General features: G+C 53.0%; 3 protein-coding genes and 1 pseudogene across 4 annotated transcripts, besides 1 other annotated feature; 3 read left to right on the top strand and 1 right to left on the bottom strand.

The window, feature by feature from the left end:
- Nucleotides 1-396: 396 nt before the first annotated feature.
- NCS54_00027500 (Hypothetical protein) lies at nucleotides 397-2,019 on the bottom strand (the record flags this gene model as incomplete). Its single annotated transcript, XM_053145929.1, has 1 exon — nucleotides 397-2,019. The coding sequence occupies one exon, from the start codon at nucleotides 2,017-2,019 to the stop codon at nucleotides 397-399; it is 1,623 nt and encodes a 540-aa protein (XP_053001904.1).
- A 1,043-nt stretch (nucleotides 2,020-3,062) lies between these two features.
- Nucleotides 3,063-4,052, top strand: NCS54_00027400 (Protein kinase domain-containing protein; the record flags this gene model as incomplete). Its single annotated transcript, XM_053145928.1, has 2 exons — nucleotides 3,063-3,293; nucleotides 3,348-4,052. The coding sequence occupies 2 exons, from the start codon at nucleotides 3,063-3,065 to the stop codon at nucleotides 4,050-4,052; spliced, it is 936 nt and encodes a 311-aa protein (XP_053001903.1).
- A 693-nt stretch (nucleotides 4,053-4,745) lies between these two features.
- Nucleotides 4,746-6,363, top strand: NCS54_00027300 (annotated as a pseudogene). Its single transcript has 5 exons — nucleotides 4,746-4,936; nucleotides 4,994-5,326; nucleotides 5,381-5,550; nucleotides 5,598-5,813; nucleotides 5,867-6,363.
- Nucleotides 4,746-6,363: a sequence feature.
- A 990-nt stretch (nucleotides 6,364-7,353) lies between these two features.
- On the top strand, nucleotides 7,354-11,556 carry NCS54_00027200 (Xanthine dehydrogenase; the record flags this gene model as incomplete). Its single annotated transcript, XM_053145927.1, has 3 exons — nucleotides 7,354-7,538; nucleotides 7,586-9,784; nucleotides 9,831-11,556. 3 exons carry the CDS (start codon nucleotides 7,354-7,356, stop codon nucleotides 11,554-11,556), a joined length of 4,110 nt encoding a protein of 1,369 aa, XP_053001902.1.
- Between the last annotated feature and the right edge of the window lie 1,356 nt (nucleotides 11,557-12,912).

Genomic DNA, 12,912 nt, shown 5'->3' with positions numbered 1-12,912 from the left:
TGCAACGAAGCGAATGATCAGGCTTTGGGAAGCCTGGCACACAGGCATGAAAGGGCGGCCTCTGTGTAGAATTATTGTTTGGCGTACTGTATAGCTATAGTGTTGAAATGGCAATAAAGCCGAAAAGCAAGTTGTGGACTGCCATGATGTGAAGACGTGATGAGGCTCGAAGCTTTTATCTAAGTATTATTGGTGACTTTCCCATGCCATGAGCGTGACTATGGATTAAGACCACGGTAAGCCGTCCTTCACCAAGCCCCTGGGATATCTAACGCTGTATATATAAAACAGGAATAGTGAAATAATCCGCATGAAGTATTTCGCTGGGTATCGTAAACGCCCAAACTCGCTCTTCAGGCAGTGGTAGAACTCCAATCCTAAATCGAGTTGGTTCCTTCATACGAGTTGTACAATGTAACATGGCCGAGCTGTCTGCACCTCCAAGTCCTCATCAAGAAAAACGTTGCCCGGACATTCTCCTTTAAGGTGTCCTCCGTCGGCCTCTTGCTCGATTTCGCCATCATCAGACTCCGAGATGATCTCGTCTTTCTTCACTTGAAAGAGCTCATCCTTGACCACTTGTATAGGGCCATATTGGACGTTGTCGGCCTCGTTCCAGAATAGCACCCTTTCGAGTGTCGGGTAGTACTCGACGCCACGTTTGAGCTCCCCGCGGTGAGGACTGGGTGATTGACCCATCTTCATGGCAGAGAGACGCTGCCGCCTTGAGCGGCGAGCATTGTAATCTTTGGCGCCCATGTTTTGTGCGCGTGCCTGGAAGGCTGGGAAATCGCAAAAATTGACACCATCCTCGAACAACCTCTCGTCGTCGAAGAAGGCCCATGCTCGTTGGCGATACATCCGGATGTACGCCTGTACAAGGGCTTCGGGTCCTTGAGCAAAGTGAAAACGGAATCTGAGCTCGGCCCATAAACCATCATTTGGAATGACTGGGTTATAATATCTGTCGATGGTCGGGTGCGAACTACTTCTCGGAGCCATCACGGGAGTTTGTATCGTCATCTCGTCGTAGAGATGGTCGAAAAAGGCTTTGCACTCTTTTATGTCCAGCCTAAGTAGCTCGTCGATCAAGTTTACTCCAGAGGCGGCAAGACAATTGATGAGGGTGCAGATGGCGCTCGAGTCTGGACTGGTCATATGTAACTCCGGGTTGAACTGGACATTGTTGGGAAATACCAGGCCCTCGAGCGTCGACCAAGCTTCACGACGCCCATCGAATAGAGAGGCCAGCGTCTTGAAGCCGTCGTCCGCGAACCTAGCGGCGAGAGCCCCAACCAAAGTACGAAAGTACTCGTGGACGCATTGGGTGGCGTCAATGTCCCGGATAGTAGGGCTATAGCTCGTCCCCCACTGAGGCATCAACCACCAGCTCTGTTCCTCAGGAAAACGAGTCTGGGACCAGTGCCTAGGTCTTACCGGCTTCGCCAGGCAGTTGAGTTGATAGTGGAAAAAAGCCTGGAATAACCGGTCGCGTTCTATACTCGAGAGAGAATTGAGGTGGACCCGATATTGGGACTTGACCTCGGCGGTTCGGTGCTCGTCGTAGGAGAGATGGCACCAGTGAGGTAGCTTCAGGTAAGCGTGGATGCGGTCTGGGCTCAAGGCCTTGGAAAGATAATCTTCCATGTACTGCTCCGTCAAGCGCACAAACTGGTACATCTTGTCGAGCTCTTTTGGGAGATACTCCTCCAGGGGGTCCGACAGTTCAAGGGCGAGCCATTCCTCGAGATGTATGTTGATGGCGTTAGGCATATAAACGAACTTGCCGCCCCTTGGAAAGTTGACGATTGCCATAACGTCTTGAGTCCTGCTCTTCAGGTTCTCCGAGAATACACGCTCGAGGTAGTCCCTCCGGGCGGAGTAGCTGGAAAGGAAAGTGGCCTTGTGAACGGTGGTCGGGTCGACGGTCTGGGATAGCCGTGCCATTTCATATTCGAGCTCATAGTGAAGTCTGGAGCCGGGTTGGGGAGTATAATATTCCGCAGATGTTGACTTCATGTTGGTTTTCTTCGTGATAGACGTCTTGAAATCGAAAGAGAAGAGGGCTCCGAGGCAAGGGAAATGAGGAATTAACTTGTTGAAGTTTGTATATAGAAAAGGAAGAGAAGTGTTGTCAGCCTGGCATGTCTAGCAAGCGAAAGAGAGAGGAAGAAGAGAAAGTGTTGAGGAATCTCCTTGGCCGTATGGGACAAGATTCCCAATTTTAAGATTCGAATCAAAGTCAACTTGTCAAAGTCGGCCTAAAGCGAGCTGTGGAGTATCATGGCATAAAAGTCGATCCAAGAAGGATCAAAAGTCACATCGAGATGTGCATCAAGCTGGCCCTAGGAAGTGAGCAAGAGAAATACCCCTGACAAAGGATATGAAATGTCTTTGTCCATGCTATAGCGAAAGACGAACAACAAATGAAAATAATGAACAGAACTGTCAGGAGTGAAAGCGAATAAAATTCGCAAACGGTATGTTTTGAGTTGACCTTTATTCAAACTTCTTTGTCTCGCTGGTGGTTTGTCACTTCTTTGCACTTGACTTCAGCCTTGTTTCCAGCTGCCCATCACCGTCAATCTCCCATAGCTCTTCTAGCATTATGATTCGCAGAAAATACCCTGGGCTTGTCACTGGCAAAGCGGGCCGTGAGAAGCTATTCCCACCTGCATGTATGTTTGCCTCGCCCACGCCCCCAACGGGAACAATGAATCAAACAGAAACAGAAGCATAGACAACTTTGTCCACTGTAATATCCCCATCAGCGACGTTTGCAAATCCTCTCACGTGAGGCGCAATACTTTTTTCGAACGGCTGCAGGCACCCTCACGAAGACAACACGTGCAGTGCAATTATCCCGTCCCGTCGTCACTGCAGTGCAGGCGGCCGGCGAGGTAGGACTCCTCCTCCTGCTTTATCTTATGCCTTGACCCGTCCATCGCATACACCAAAAAACCCCATCTCTTCAATCTCGACCTTTTGCAATCACACACTCTGTTTCTACACCAACAAAGAGCACTTCTGCCTGCTGCACCCACTGGGCGCTTTCTTTCAACATGTCGTCGCTAGGGGTTTGGGATAGCGAAGACGTTGAGCAGTCCAGGGTCCGGAATCGCGACTTCCCTGGCGGCCCTTACATTCGAGGGACCCTCCTAGGCCAAGGCGGCTTCGCCTGCGTTTACAAGGTTCTTCGACAACGCGATGGAGGCGTGTTTGCGGGCAAGACCTCTCCCAATGCAGTGAATAACCTCCGCAGGGAGGCTTCCGTGCTCCGAAATCTGAACCACGTAAGTGAATGATGGCTCATACTTGTGCAGCTGATACTTATCATGTTGATAAAGGAACACATCGTCAAGTACATTGACTATTACGAGGACGCAGACTATCCCTCCGCAAATGTCCTCGTGCTGGAGCTCTGCCCACATGGCAACCTGCAAACACTCATCAACGACTACACATATGGCGTGCCACAGAAGAAGACGCTGGAAGTGATGCTTCAACTCTCGTGGGCTCTTAGATACCTCCACGGACAGGGTCGATACCACGGGGACTTTAAACCGCGAAATGTCCTGGTTCGGTCGTGGGATCCCGTCAACGTGGTCATGGCCGACTGCGCGGATGTCAAGCGAGTCATCAACATCAACAGCCGCGACAAGCCACACGGGACAAAGTCGTACTGGTCGCCGTACGTCTTTCGACACAACCGACACGCAGGGACCAGCGACGACATCTGGGCCCTGGGCGTCTCACTGCTCGCCATGATGTCGCAGTCTCCCAGATTCGTCAAGAAGGAGGAGCGCATGTATCCCCGACAGTGTCACACACACGCCCAGAACCTGCTGGAGCTGAACCCGGATCACGACATTGTCCGGCTTGCGAGCCGCATGCTGGACTGGAATACCAAGGCTCGAGTGACGGCGGCTGAGCTTGTCGAGGTCATCCCTGGCATGCTCAGCAAGGTCGAACGACAAGAATATGAAACGGGGATGGCGAAGAGGATGGAACTCAAAATTCCAGAGGGCTTTGAGCCCATCGTTTTCTGGTGATGGAGGGTTGAGCGTGAAAGCTACAGGAGAGTTGAGGGGATGTAATCAAGCGGAAGCAAGGTTGGAGGCATGGACTTTGCAATTGTATGAGAACTTAATACAAACTGCGACACAGTCTCAAATTATGTGGTTTGCTGAATCGAACTGATCAGTTGAAGCTCTTGTCATGGTGAGAGTGATAAAGTAGGATGTATGCAGCCGATAACAACATCGAGGTTCAACCTTGAAGTCCAACCCACCTCCGGCCTCGGCCGGCTCGTACGAAACTCGGCATCGGGTCGGAGGCGGGATGGAAGAGGGTACCATCGGAAGCAACCCGACGCAGGCCGGGGCTCGTTTCTCGAATTGCAAGACCTCAAAAGAAAGCTGATTCGACAAGCCTCACAGCGTCCTACCCCAGTGTGGAGTTGTCGAACCAATCCTCGCGGAAATAGAATCAAGTCCTCATCATTGGAGGGTATGACGCGATTCGCACTGTCTCCCCCAGACTCCACTGCATTAGTCATCAGGCCTTCGTCCCCGGTTACGGCGATGTCGCAACCGCCAAACCTTGTGGAGAGGAGACGGCTCGAGGCCCAATTGAAGACTTGATTTGAGAATCTTTCCGCGGGAAGATAATAAGTGAGATGCCCTGAACAGACTTGCCTGCGAAAAAAAAAAATAAAGGTCATCTGACTAATACCCAGGATAGGTTGTTTGTCGTGGTTAATGTCGCGCTCCATATTAACCACGGGCCCCTCCTCCTCCCAGTCTGTGCTCCTCCGGACCGCACTTCGAAGCATCACCCCTCTTCACTCGAGAGCCTTCTCCAGCAGCGTCACCATGAGCCAGACACGCAAGCTTCGGCCTGCGGCGCGGGTGGAGGGCCAGAGACAGGATGTCTGGTGAGTCTTGGCGCATCAGCTTTGACGAGATACGACTCTGACTCTGCTGGCTGACAGGTCCATCATCAATGAGGCCGCTGCCTCTTCTCCCAACCAGCCTATTGTGAACTTGGGCCAGGGTTTCTTTGGATATAACCCTCCCAACTTCATTCTTGATGCTGCCAAGGAGGCCTTGGACCGTGTTGAGTGCAACCAGTATGCTCCCGCCAAGGGACGGCCTCGGTTGAGAAAGGCCATTGCGGATGCCTACTCACCCTTCTGGGGTCGTCAGCTGGACCCCGAGACTGAAGTTACCGTCACCACCGGCGCCAATGAGGGTATGCTCTGCGCCTTTATGGGCTTCATCGAGCCTGGTGATGAGGTTATTGTCTTTGAGCCTTTCTTTGATCAGTGAGTGCCCCGCTATCCTATCAGTCCCTGAGCGGCTTACTGATAGCCACCTAGATACATTAGCAACATCCAGATGGCTGGTGGAAAGATTGTCTATGTGCCCCTCCACCCTCCTGCGTCAGGAGCTACTAGCAACTCTTCTGCTGCTGACTGGACTGTTGACTTTGAAGAGCTCGAGAGGGCCTTCACTCCCCGCACCAAGATGATTGTCATCAACACTCCCCGTGGGTACTTTAAACTTGAAATGTGGTTTCAAGCTGACAACTAGTAGACAACCCCGTTGGCAAGGTCTTTTCTAAGGAGGAGGTTCAGAAGATTGGAGACATCTGTGTCAAGAACCAGGTCATTATCCTCTCCGATGAAGTGTACGACCGTCTCTACTATGTGCCCTTTAACCGAATCGCCAAGGTTTCTCCAGAGGTTGAGAAGATTACTCTCACTGTGGGCTCTGCCGGAAAGAACTTTTACGCTACTGGCTGGCGTGTTGGTACGTTGATCTCAGCCATCTTCAAGAAGTAGCAGTAACTGACATATCTATAGGCTGGCTGATTGGACCCCCTGAGCTCATCCAGCACGTCTCTGCCGCCCACACCCGCATCTGCTTCTCCACCGTGGCACCCCTCCAGGAGGCCGCGGCCGTCGGCTTCGAAAAGGCTGCCACCAACGGCTTCTGGGACCAGACGATCCAGGAGATGAAGGGCAAGATTGATCGACTCAAGGAGGTCTTTGAGGAGCTCAACCTGCCCGTCACCTACCCCGAGGGTGGATATTTCTTGCTTGTCAACATGGCCAAGGTGAAGCTCCCCGAGGACTACCCCTTCCCTCCCCACGTGGCGAGCCGCCCGCGCGACTTTAAGCTGGCGTGGTTCCTGATCCAGGAGGTTGGAGTCGCGGCGATCCCTCCGACTGAGTTTTACACCGAGGGCAACGCGCACCTGGCTGAGGACTACATCCGGTTCGCGGTGTGCAAGAACGATGATGTGCTGGAGCAGGCCAAGGAGCGTCTAAGGAGCCTGAAGAAGTACATCCAGGAGTAAAGAGTAAAGGTCAAAAAGCGTTAAATGGAGGATTAGATATCGGATAGATGAATGTCATAGATTTACTTTGAACAAATCGGGAAGTGTCCCGTATATGCGTGACTACCCTTGTTCATGCACCTCGGTCGATTAATATGTACGTAGAAGCATGCTGGGGACCTGGGGAAGTCGGGATAAATCCCCGGATAGGATGCCAAGAGATAACCGTGTCAATACCTGGAGCAGCTACAACAAGGTGATATGGCTCGAGCGGTTTGTGCTTGTTGATAGGTATGGGGTGATCTATATAGACCAGAGTGATTTCTGGGACAAGGGCAAGAGTTGAGCAATACTATATACCTTGACTGTCTTATCTATTACAGACCTCTATCTTTACTGTCATGTATAAAGGTCCCTCCCTATCTCGAGGTGGAAGCCCCCGATCATACTCCCCGCGGAGCCGGCCGAGGCGGTGGACCCTTCCGGAGCAATCGAGACGTGGGGTAAGCGGCATGTTCCCCGCCCCGGTGACGCACGGGTGTAAATCTGCCCTTATCAGTGGCGATTAGTACAGTACTACGCTGTCTCTGACTGGCGGGCGAATCAAACAATGGATCTGGCACTCACTGCCACACGCAAACTCGCCCGCGTTTGCTCACCGTTCACCTCCCCTAATCGACACGGGCGTTTTTCAATCAGGGAAGGTGCTGTTGCACAAGCGTGGACTGTCAGTGGTAGAGATGACGCACTGATGTTCTGGCCTTTGCTGCTTGATGATACCGCCCCCTCCATCTAACTTGTGTCGGCGCGTCTCGTGAGCGTCTGTCTCTCCCCCCCTCGTCAGGAACCTCGGTTTGATATGAACCCTTAAAAGGAACCATTGCCTCTAGTTTCGAAGCTTGTTTCTTTTTTTCCTTCTAATTGTTTTCCCTTGCCACTTGATAGCAGGCGTTTCTGTTGTTCTGTGTCGATACTGCTATCCCATACCTACTTGACCGCATTACATCCATCATGGCGCCGAGCGCCGTGTCTCCCGTGCGGGACACCAACCCTGAGCCCTTGGCCACTCTGACTTCCAAATTCGACGATACCCTCCGCTTCTATCTTAATGGAACAAGAGTTGTGCTAGACGAGATCGACCCAGAGGTTACAGTCCTCGAATACCTGCGGGGAATTGGACTTACAGGGACAAAGCTGTAAGTGCCCTGAAGTCATCGCGAACCTCCCATGCTGACATATTCAGTGGCTGTGGCGAAGGTGGTTGCGGGGCCTGTACCATTGTGGTCAGCCAGTTCAACCCCACGACGAAACAGATTTACCATGCCAGCGTCAACGCCTGCTTAGCTCCTCTCGTCAGCTTGGATGGCAAGCATGTCATCACGGTCGAGGGCATCGGCAATACCCAGAGGCCCCATCCTGCCCAAGAACGGATCGCCAAGTCCAACGGCAGCCAGTGTGGCTTCTGTACTCCTGGTATTGTTATGAGCTTGTACGCCCTGCTGCGGAACAATAACTCGCCTTCGAAAGACGACGTCGAAGAGGCTTTTGACGGGAATCTGTGCCGATGTACGGGCTACAGGTCGATTCTCGATGCGGCTCAGACGTTCAGCGTTGATAAGCCAGGTGTCAAGTTTAAGAAGGCTGGAGGAACTGGATGCTGCATGGAGAACGGCAACGGTCCACCCAACGGAGGATGCTGTATGCAAAAGGCGAACCTGGACGATGCACCGATCAAGAAGTTTACGCCCCCGGGGTTCATCGAGTACAACCCAGAAACCGAACTCATCTTCCCGCCCGCCCTCAAGAGACACGAACTGCGACCTTTAGCCTTTGGGAATAAGAGGAAGAGATGGTATCGGCCCGTCACTCTCGATCAGCTCCTTCAGATCAAGGCCGCACATCCACAAGCCAAGATTATTGGTGGAAGCACAGAGACACAGATCGAGACCAAGTTCAAGGCTCTACATTACCCTGTCTCGGTATATGTTGGTGATATTGCCGAGTTACGGCAGTACAGCTTCAAGGACGATCACCTCGAGGTTGGCGGAAACGTTGTCTTGACTGATCTCGAGATGATATGCGAGCATGCCATCCCCCATTACGGACGCGAGCGTGCTCAAGTCTTTGAGGCTATACTTAAACAACTCAAGTACTTTGCAGGTCGCCAAATTCGAAATGTCGGCACCCCAGCTGGAAACCTGGTTACGGCCTCGCCAATCTCAGATTTGAATCCGGTGCTGTGGGCGGCCAATGCTGTGTTAGTCGCCAAGTCGTCAACAAAAGAGACAGAAATCCCTGTCTCCCAGTTCTTTACCGGATACCGAAGGACGGCGCTTGCTCCAGATGCAATCATTGCATCAATACGAATCCCCGTTACCCAGGAAAAGGGTGAGTTCTTCAGAGCATACAAGCAGGCGAAGCGGAAAGATGACGACATTGCCATCGTCACCAGCGCCCTCCGGGTGAAGCTGGATGACAAGGGTATTGTCACAGAAGTCAATCTCATTTATGGCGGCATGGCTGCGATGACCGTTGCCGCCAAAACAGCCATGGAGTATCTTGTTGGGAAGCGCTTTGCGGATTGGGATACCCTTGAAGGGACCATGAGCGCCCTCGGCCGAGACTTTGATCTGCAGTTCAGTGTCCCTGGAGGAATGGCTTCGTACCGAAAGGCTCTTGCTTTTGGCTTCTTTTACCGATTCTACCACGATGTTCTCACAATTCTCGACGGTAGCTCGAACCATGTCGACAAGGAGGCGATCGATGAAATCGAGAGAGACCTATCACAGGGACAAGTTGACGAGCATGCCGCGGCCGCGTATACGAAGGAAGTGACTGGACAATCCAAATCTCATCTGGCCGCTCTGAAGCAAACAACTGGCGAAGCACAGTATACCGACGATATTCCTCCCCTGAAAAACGAGCTTTACGCCTGCTACGTTCTCTCAAAGAGAGCTCACGCCAAGATCATCTCCATTGATTATGCAGATGCACTTGATATGCCTGGAGTGGTGGACGTCGTAGACAAGGACGATATGCCATCTGCGGATGCCAACAAGTTTGGACCACCACACTTTGACGAAGTCTTCTTCGCAGAGGACGAGGTATTGACTGCAGGCCAACCGATCGCCCTAATACTAGCAACTTCACCTGCAAAGGCGCAAGAAGCAGCCAGGGCAGTCAAGGTGGAATACGAGGATCTTCCTGCGGTTCTTTCGATTGAGGATGCTATTGAAGCAGACAGCTACCACAAATTCTTCCGCGAGATCAAGAAGGGCGATACGGAGGAGGCTTTTAAGAATTGCGACCACATCTTTACCGGAACGGTGAGGATGGGTGGTCAGGAACATTTCTACCTCGAGACGAATGCCTGTCTAGTCGTCCCTAAGCATGAGGATGGTGAGATGGAGATATTTGCCAGCACACAAAACGCCAACGAGACGTAAGTCTAGCCCTTGAAGCATCATTTCGGTTCTAACATTTCCCAGCCAAGTATTTGCGTCACGAGTGTGTGACGTGCAATCAAACAAAATTGTCGTACGCGTGAAGCGATTAGGCGGCGGTTTTGGTGGAAAGGAGTCACGATCAGTGGTTCTCAGCTCTGCAGTGGCTCTCGCGGCAAAGAAGACCAAGAGGCCTGTCCGCTACATGCTGACACGAGAGGAGGACATGGTGATAAGCGGCCAACGACATCCCTTCCTGGGCAAGTACAAGGTGGGAGTCAACAAGGACGGCAAGATCCAGGCACTGGACTGTGACATCTTCAACAATGCAGGATGGACGTTTGACCTGAGCGCGGCGGTATGCGAGCGAGCCATGACGCACGTGGACGGGTGCTACAGCATCCCCAACGTGCATATCAGGGGACGTCTGTGCAAGACAAACACCATGTCCAACACAGCCTTCCGAGGCTTCGGCGGGCCTCAGGGCATGTTCATCGCCGAGACGTACATGGAGGAGGTGGCGGATCGGTTGGGCATGCCGGTCGAGCAGCTGCGGCAGATCAACATGTACCAGAACGACGACAAGACTCACTTTGGCCAGGGGCTGGGAGACTGGCATGTGCCGCTCATGTACAAGCAGGTGCAAGATGAGGCCATCTACCCGCAGCGGAGACATGCCGTGGCCGAGTTCAACAAGGCCAACAGGTGGCGGAAGAGGGGCCTGGCCCTCATCCCGACAAAGTTTGGCATCTCCTTTACCGCCCTGTTTCTGAACCAGGCTGGTGCTCTCGTGCATATCTATCACGACGGCTCCATCCTGGTGGCCCACGGCGGCACTGAGATGGGACAGGGGTTGCACACCAAGCTCACGCAGATTGCTGCACAGGCATTGGGTGTACCACTGGACAATGTATTCATCTCGGAGACCTCAACCAACACGGTGGCCAACGCGTCTGCAACGGCAGCCTCGGCGTCTTCAGATTTGAACGGTTATGCCATCTTTAATGCTTGCGAGCAGCTCAATGAGCGACTGGCGCCCTATCGAAAGAAGCTGGGCCCTGAAGCAACCATGAAGGAGCTTGCCCACGCTGCTTACTTTGACCGTGTGAACCTTTCAGCGCAGGGTTTCTACAAGACACCGGAGATTGGCTTCGACTGGGACACGGGCAAGGGCAAGATGTTTTTCTACTTTACGCAAGGAGTTGCCGCTGCTGAAGTCGAGTTGGATCTGCTTACAGGAACATGGACTTGTGTGCGGGCAGACATCAAGATGGATGTGGGACAGTCGATCAACCCGGCGATCGACTACGGGCAGATCCAGGGAGCATTCATCCAGGGGCTTGGCCTCTTTACCATGGAGGAGTCACTCTGGCTGCGGAACGGGCCGAGTGCCGGTCACCTCTTCACACGGGGACCAGGCACATACAAGATACCCGGGTTCCGCGACATCCCCCAGACCTTCAACGTGTCGCTGCTCAAGGACGTGGAGTGGAAGGAGCTGCGGACGATACAGCGGAGCCGCGGCGTGGGGGAGCCTCCGCTCTTCATGGGCAGCTCCGTCTTCTTCGCGATCCGGGACGCGCTCAAGGCGGCTCGGGCCCAGGCCGGGGTGGCGGCCTCGGGGCAAGGCGAGGACGACGACGGGGGCCTGCTGAGGCTGGAGAGTCCGGCGACGCCTGAGAGGATCAGGTTGGCATGTGAGGACGATATTATGCGCAGGGCGAGGGTTGTGCCCCAGGATGGGGAGAAGAGTTTCTTTGTGGCGATCTGATCTGATGAAAAGTGTGGAGGACGGGAAGGCAGATGGACGAGGGGGGGCATGTCTTGGAGGCTCGGTCTGGACCAACGAGACAAGGTCACGGCAAGTGACAGAGTGGGACAGGATGCGTCAGGGGCTTGGTGTTTACTGTTTACTCCGTAAAAGAGCAGCCAACTTTGTCAAAGGGATCAACAAGGGCCTGGAAGGGGCTTCAGAGCAGTCCAATGGAAATGCCACGGCTGATCTGGAGTCTCCCCCGGGTTCTTCTTGAGCCCTTTGACAAAGTTGGCTGCTCTTTTACCCAGTAGCAGTGTTTTGGATGGTGGTTGTATATGCAACAGGTCAAGGACGGATGCATGACGTGAAATGTGCTGTATGTAGATGATAATGATGATGACAACAACAACAACAACAACAGCAACAATGCAGAAACCAACCTCGATTTAGATGCAATTGCATTCCGGTACAACAATGTGCCGACAGCACAGCATCATGAAGATTTGCAGAGAAACGAAGGACGTGAACTTGGCCCTGCAGCGGGCGACATGTTTTGATGCAGAGACGCCAAGCGTCTGTCGCGCTCTTGCAGATCGAGTAGCATTTCAGAGGTCACGCTTTGCGAGGAATTGCTTTGTCCAGCCACGCGTCTTGGAGAAAGATACATGTCGTTTCTTCTTCGGACTGGAGGCCGTGTCCGGTTGCGGGGGTGCTGAGATACAGAGATTGCGCTTCGGTCAAGAGATAGACTCTCAACGGTCCATCTGATAATTCATCAGTTCCAGAAGCCTGGATCATATACAAGCTGTGGCACCAGACGGCCGGGTGGTGCTAGGGACCGACCGCCGCACCGCCTCAGGCACGCAAATTCCAGCCTCCGAAATGAGTGCCTGGTCCTGACCGTCCATGTCACCGATGTCTTGCATCGGCCCAACGGGGCTGGGATGGTCATCATGTCGCCTTACGTATGCAAGTTTGTATGTAAGTGCAAGGCAAAGTACCTACACCAGGCGCTTGAAGAAGAGGCCGCGCACACACACACAAAAACAAGAGAACGAATTGGCTTGAGAGGAACACGTCCATGATGGTTGTCACAAGGCGTATCATGAGGCGCGTCGACGGGCGTGTCATGGATGATTGATAGCCGCGCATAGCCGATGTCCGGAATGACTTTTTTTGCTCCCGTCAGGACTTTGGCAGTTCCATCCAACTTTGGGGGCTGACAGAGGGCGGGGGTAGGAGGTAGGTATCCAATTGAGCGGTGAAGAAAAACGAGGCCTCTTGCGAAATATACCATGCGAGATTGCAAAGCTATGGCGATGGGATGGGCATCAAGAGACGCAGCGAGTGAATTCATTCAAAGAATAGCCC

This window comes from Fusarium falciforme, chromosome 1 (assembly GCF_026873545.1).
Source record: "Fusarium falciforme chromosome 1, complete sequence".
NCBI classification, from domain to species: domain Eukaryota; kingdom Fungi; phylum Ascomycota; class Sordariomycetes; order Hypocreales; family Nectriaceae; genus Fusarium; species Fusarium falciforme.
This window is presented reverse-complemented; position numbering and strand designations above follow the sequence as displayed.